The 6,664-nt window shown below is 41.3% G+C and overlaps 1 protein-coding gene across 2 annotated transcripts; it reads right to left on the bottom strand.

Annotated features, from left to right (window-relative positions):
• Positions 1–3,631: 3,631 nt before the first annotated feature.
• On the bottom strand, positions 3,632–6,159 carry FGFBP1 (fibroblast growth factor binding protein 1). Of its 2 annotated transcripts, none has more exons than XM_056490774.1 (2): positions 6,024–6,159; positions 3,632–4,752 (listed from the first exon to the last, which is right to left on the bottom strand). In XM_056490774.1, exon 2 carries the CDS (start codon positions 4,725–4,727, stop codon positions 4,014–4,016), a length of 714 nt encoding a protein of 237 aa, XP_056346749.1. In that variant the 5' UTR covers positions 4,728–4,752; positions 6,024–6,159; the 3' UTR covers positions 3,632–4,013. The 2 variants fall into 2 exon arrangements, with proteins under 2 accessions (XP_056346749.1, XP_056346751.1); XM_056490776.1 differs by having other exon boundaries at positions 3,632–4,748; positions 6,024–6,138.
• Between the last annotated feature and the right edge of the window lie 505 nt (positions 6,160–6,664).

The following is a 6,664-nucleotide window of genomic DNA, read 5'->3' as shown; positions in this document are numbered from 1 at the left end:
CCTTGCTCAGGGCAGCATCAGGAAAAAAACAAGGCAAAAGTGGAAAAGGGAGGGGAATCTATTATCTAGGTTCAGCTCTGTCTGCTCAGAGGCAGCATGGCAGTGTGAAATGTGTCTTGTCTGAGCACAGGCTCCCCAGGGTTGGCCAGCCCAGGTGAGGTGATACCAGGTGGCAAAAATCCATTGGCCCCCTCGGGGAAGAGGAGGGTGGGGAGCTCCTGCAGGCAGGAAGGCTGAGTCAGTTCTGCTCTCCCTCGAGTAGGCAAGCAGCATGTGAGATTAGATACATAACCTGTCCTGGTGCCAAAGTGGTAAATGAATAAAGGAGGTTGCAAAAGGAGCGGAAGCTCATTCAAATGAAATTGTCTATGAGAGTGGGCACAAAATACACTGCAGTAAATAGCAATGAATAAAATTTTGAAGGAGCTGAAATTTTACAAATTCTTAGGTAGTGCTGCACAGCCAGGGCTATTTGCTGGGCATTTACAATGTCTTCCCATTTCCTAGTGAATACAAAGAAATATGTAATTTTTTCCAGATAGAATCACCACATGTTAGGAGATAATTCTTGGAAAAATTCCACATTTGCCACTTCTCTTTTTAAAATAAAATTGATTTTTTTGACTGCCCTCAGTTTGAGGAGATTTTAAGAATTTGTGGGTGTGTATGGGGGTTGGGTCCATGTAAAAAGGTCATCCATCATCTAATGCATTTACCAAATGTATAAAGTGTTCCATATTGCAGGAGAAGAGAAACTCTCTGAAGCTTCATCTCTGAAGCTAAAATTAGTTTTCTCTCTTCAAAAGCCCTATCTTCCTTCCCAAGTAGATATTCAAATTTTAACACCAAGGGTTGTTCAGAAAACAAGCTATGTTACTTAGAAAGTAATCAAATTTTTTGCCAAGGTACTCCTAATAATTTTAAAACACCTAGAAGTTAGCTGGATATCTGCAAGAACAAATCCATGCAGTTCTTGTGCAGAATGCTCTAAACATGAGGCATGGGAGAACAGAACCCTAGATCTCTGTCTGGTTGCTGATCCAGTCTCTGATTTCTTCCCATGATTGTCAAGGTCATCCAGCTTTCCTGTGCTTTGTTTCCCCAGGTGTGAAATAGGGCTGATTTTTCCATAACTCTCATTAACATGAAGAAGGCTGAGATTGTTATGTTTTCAATATAGTAGGACTTGGACCATGCACTCAGAATTTAAGCCCATTCCTTGTTTTCCTTCAGTGCAGTCCTGCCTGCCCTGCTAGAGAAGGTGTTAGAAAAGTCACTTCACTCATGAAGTTCTGACACAACAACAACTGGTGCACCTGGGACAAAGGGTCAGAGAATAGAGCTCAGCTGTGAACTTTTTCATAATGAGCAGAGGTCCTGAGAGGAACAATACCAGGAAATGTTTTATTGGTGTTAAGTAGCTTGACTCCACAACCACCAAATTTATACTGACTTTAGTGATTCTATAAATGCCCCAAAGAAAGACTCATGTGTGATTGCTGTCAAATGGTTGCTTTGTGGATGTTGGCTGAAAAAACACAAGGCTTGGTAAGTGCAATGAGACCTTAGACCCTCTCAGATGTAGAGTTGTGGTCAGTACAATTATAGGATAGGCTGTAATGAAGTTAGACTCCAGATATATTTGCCACAAACCCTGCTATTCTGAAATGTACTCTTCTGAAGAACATTCAGAACTACACACTCATGGAGGTAAAAAATTCCATACTTTGGCTGAGACAGTTCAGCCCAGCTTCTGAGGAAAAAGGCTGCACAGAGATCCCTCTTTTCTCCACACTGTCCTTGCACAACTGCTTGCATTGGAGGTGAAATGCACCCATGAACTGCTGGGAATGAGCATGTCTTCCTCCTGCAGAGAGCCACACCTGAAGATAAAAGTCAGCCCTGGATGGAAACAAGAAGATGAGGCAGAAGAAATATAATGCACCCCTGGAGAGGAACGTGCAGCTCCAGCACGTGGGTCAGGTGCTGACAGTCCTGCACAGGGAGATGGAGCTCAGAGCTCTGGAATCCCTGGCTGGAATTTGCTCTGGGAAATGTCACTGGCCAGGTGTGCTGGGATGGCTGGCAGCCACAGGGAGGGCAGTGCCTTCTGGCTCCTCAGGGCAGAGTGATTGTGCTTCAGGCAGCAGAGTCCTCACCACAGCTCTCCTGAGAGGAGCAGCAGCTCAGGGTAGGTGGGGTTGGACATTTCCCAAAATATCTGGAGCAAGTAAGCCTCTTAATCAGGCCTTCACAGTGCTCAGGTTACAGTCTGGAACTAATAGAAAGGTGTCTGTATACTGGAGTAGACACTAAGATTTAATTACTGCAGTGTATGATTGCTTGGGCCAAATAAAGCTCCCAATGCTTCCTCTGCATTTTTGACTTTCTAATCTCAATCATTTCCTAATGTGAAGGGGTGTAGACCATACAAAGTGTCTAGCAGCTGCAGCTTACATCCCCTTTCAGTATTTATGTATCTCCCTTAATACAGATTGCTGGTAGCTGTTTTCCCACCCTACCTGGCACCACAGTGCCTGTGTTTTCCAGCCTCACAGGTGTTAGTGTTGATGCCCCTTTTTGCTGGAACTTTGCTTTGCTGTGGGCTCCAGTCCAACCAAATTTATCCTGCAAAGCCTGCTAACAGCAGTGTTTCCACAGGGCATGCAGAGACTGGAACTTCAGTCAGAAGAATCTGCTTCATTTTTTGCTATTTTTACTTGGTAAAATACATCTGAATCCTTCTCAAACATGGTTTGTCTGATAAACAGCAGCATCCCACATCCAACTCATAACTACCCATCTTAAAAATATTCTATTAACAGAAGGAAACAGGCTATATTTTCTCAAGAGATGAAAATGCTAGTTTAATTTGCTAAAATTATCAAGGAAATTGTCTTTAATGAAATTTCAAGTTTCCTCAAATGGACCACTAGCAGAAGGCCATACTTCTGTGCTCAGATCCACAAGAAAAGTGTAAGTTTTACAGTTCTTCCAGCTGAATTTTCAAAAACTAGCAAAGATCAGCTGTCAGTATTTACCTTTACACTTTCCAAAATCTTTGTTCTTGGAGTTTTGGGTGGGGTTTTTATGTTGTTGGTTTTTGTTTGTTTATTTGAGTTTTTTAACACAGATGAAGTTTAATGAACAGAAAAATGTTAGTGTCCTCCATACAGAAAGATAAAAGAATACAGAATGTCAAAAAACCATGCAAGCAGTGTTGAATATGAGCTCTTTAGTTGTTGAATAAGGGATCCAGTCCTGGGTCTATGTACAAACTCATATAACTCTTTCTATCCCCATGTCTCTGTTTACCTACCAGAGAGTTTGTGCAATGGGCTTCAGACAGACTGTAGGAAAAAATAGGGCAAAAATAGGGCAAAGTGTTCTGACATTCTTTGGTGAGATTAAAAACTGAAGATTTGCACACTTATTGACAAATCAGAAAATCTTGTTGCCCTTCAATACTACAGTGGTGAAAATCAAAAGCTGAAGTCTGCAAAGCTGCAGAAATATTTTTAAAACTACTTTATAAACAACACTTTACCTAGATATTCTGAAAGATCACTCTTTGACAAAGGTTTAGCACTTACAGAGAAATCTAGTAAAACACACACAGAGAGAGAAGGAATACTTTTTAATGTATTTTGGAGTTTATTTTTCTTAATAATTTTTAGGTCAAAAGCATTGTACATAACCAAGAAGTGCATGGCACTGAATTCATCACTTGGGCTAGCACAGCTCAAAGAGGGACAAGGAGATTACTGATACACTTCTGCACAGAACAGGTAACATCCACTGGTAACACATCCATGGGGGAGCAATCCGTGGGCACATAACATCTATAACAACTTCAGCTATGCCAGAGTAGTCTGTTGTGTATATACAAAATCAGAAAAATATATTCCTTCTTCCTTATATACACTATATAACATGAGAATAAAATCTGGGATGGTTTGCAGTAAGTTAAAAGAGGCAAGACTTGCATGATTCAGAGCTTTAGGAGCAGCTGCTCAGCACCGTTTGTCTTGGACCATTGTGATAAAGAAGTTGCAGAAAGAGAGCAAGCTTTCTGGGCAGTATTCCTCAGCCACCTTTTTCTGGTCAATGTAATCTACATCTTCAACACAGTCTTCACGACTCTGTTCCAGCCTTTTTTCAGTCACAGAGGTGTCTGCTGGAGTCTGAACAACTTCTTTTGTGTGGTGCACTGGGTTCTCTTTGGTAGGACCCACTGTCAGTAGGCTTGAGTGAGTCAGCCTGAGGTGAGCACTTTGTGGGCCTTTCCTACATAATTTAGATTTCAGAACACTTTTGGGGTCTTGACAAATCTGCTTCTGCTTCTTTAGGGATCGGGAGACTTGTTTCCAGTAGGATTTCTGGTTTGCTGCATACTGTGCACAGCTGGAAGGGTCTCCAGAGAATTCACACCAGAACTCATTGTCACCATCCTTGCACTTTACGTGCACAGTAACAGCATTTGTGTCAGTCACTGACCAGGTGCACTCAGCATTTTCTTTGGTTTTAAACTTGCCTTTAAGAGATGATTTTCCTCCTTTTGATTTCTGCCCTTTTTCGTTTCCTTGGTTAGATTCCTTTTGTTTTTTTCCACCATGTTCTATGCCTTGTCTTCCCTTTTTTCTTTCCTTCTGTCTCTCACAGTTGGCTAGTAGCATCTGGGAGACCAGCATCAACACACAAAGGAGTCCAAAGCTTTTGATCCTCATGGTCTCTGTTCTGCTTGTTATCTGCCTTCAAAGCAAACAAACAGACAAAAAATAAAGGTGAAAACGTTTTCACTTAATGCTGTATTACATTTGACAGTTGGAGTTTCTCAGACAAGGCATTACACTGCTCTTTGGTACCTATTAAAGTGATGTTATCAGCAAAATTATCTGTCCTCTGTGCAAGTAATACCTGGTTTATTTTATGAATTACCTGGTTTACCATTATGAATTACCCTTGTAAGAGGTGTGGAGTAACTTTCAGTTACTTTGCTATCTATGAAATGGGGAACAGAGGAATCACTGCCAAGACATGCTACAGTGACTGAGGCACCTTAATAAAGTCTCTTCTGCAGACAGAGAAGGAATTTGAACTTGGGATTTGTCAATCTCAGATGGATATCTTAAATCATAACATTAAAGCAGTTGTTCCCACAATCTCTCATTTTGTAAAATGACTCATAAGCATTTTTGACTCCAACCTATTCTTCAAAAATATACCAGATAGAAAGGAAGCTGCTTCAAGTTGAGGAAAACTATTCTGCAGGCAACCTGAAAATCCTTGTAATTCACTGGTTATGCCAGTATTTCAAATTTACTCTGAAAAAAAAGTTATGGTTTTTTGACAAACAGCAAAAAAATAACTATTGTTGCATCCTTTTCGACCTTGACTGCTAAACAAGCAGAACTACCATTTTACTGTTGGAGACAACCTGCAGTGTAGTGGGCTGTGCTTCAAGCCACCAAATTCCAGGGATCAATGTGCAACTTCAGTTTTGAAATGTAGCTAGTTAGCCAATTATTATCAAGGTGATCCCTGCATCTGCACAGAGCATGCTTATTTCTGTAGGTGTTTGCCTTTATAAAGCAGCTTTGATTTTGATGATTAAATCCCTAAATGTATTTTTCAGATGTTTCCATCATAGTTATCTCTACGTTTTTGTGTTAGAAAGCAAAGGTTTTGTGTTAGGAAGCAGAGATTCATGTGCAGCCACACTAATAAAGAATACATTTCAACATTCAGTTATCTACAAATACATTTAGTTACATGAATTAGGAATGTAGAATACACAGGCAGCAGCTTATGTGAGCACGTTCTACTTCGATCTTACTCGACTTGCTTGATGCTGTACACTACACACAAATTTTCACTCCATAAACCCTGCTATAGGGAACCTCATGGTATTCACAGTTCTGTCTCAAACACAGCAAATAATTACATCAGCATGGATAAGGATTTGACAGTAACTTTCTGCTGGAAGTGAAACAGTGCAAAAGTGAGATAACTGAAATCCATACCTTGCAGAGGGCCTGAGACACCCAAACACAGCTCCTGATGCAATTCCCCTCTCCGAGGAGTCGGAGCTGGTCGGGAGAGCAGGCGGTGTTTATAAAGGCAGGGACACACCTTCGGGTCTGCAGAGACTGTTACAACACAATGGGATACTTCAATGCCAGGTTCTTACCTTGGACACACCTCCTGGAAAAGTGCCAGTTCTCGTTCTCAGTGCAAAAAGCCCCTGGCTGTGGGGGTGGCAGGGTGAGCTTGCGTAATTTGGGTGTTCCTGCAGCAAGTCCTTCCCTCTCCTGAACAATGATAAGAACTTTATCAGATCATGAGCTTCTCTAAAACATCTTTTACTAGCTCTTGAAGGATGTATCCTGCAACGCCCTCAACGTGTTGCACTAGCACTGTGTTTGGCAGAATTTGATAATGATAATGAGAACAATTCCACAAAGCACTTCAAAGTTACCTTTCGAACTTTCGTTACCCTGTGTCACAAAAAAATATATTCATGAACTTCAAACACCCAAGATAAATTACTTGGAGTAGCAAGGAACACCAGTCCAGAGGAGGCCACTAAGTTGATCAGAGGGCCCCTCTCCTGTGAATGCAGCCTGGAGAAAGTTCCAGTGAGATTTTCCAGCAGCCTTTGAGT

Source organism: Oenanthe melanoleuca, chromosome 4 (assembly GCF_029582105.1).
Source record: "Oenanthe melanoleuca isolate GR-GAL-2019-014 chromosome 4, OMel1.0, whole genome shotgun sequence".
In the NCBI taxonomy this organism is placed as follows: domain Eukaryota; kingdom Metazoa; phylum Chordata; class Aves; order Passeriformes; family Muscicapidae; genus Oenanthe; species Oenanthe melanoleuca.
The sequence above is the reverse complement of the archived record's forward strand: the minus strand, read 5'-3'. Positions and strand labels throughout refer to the sequence as shown.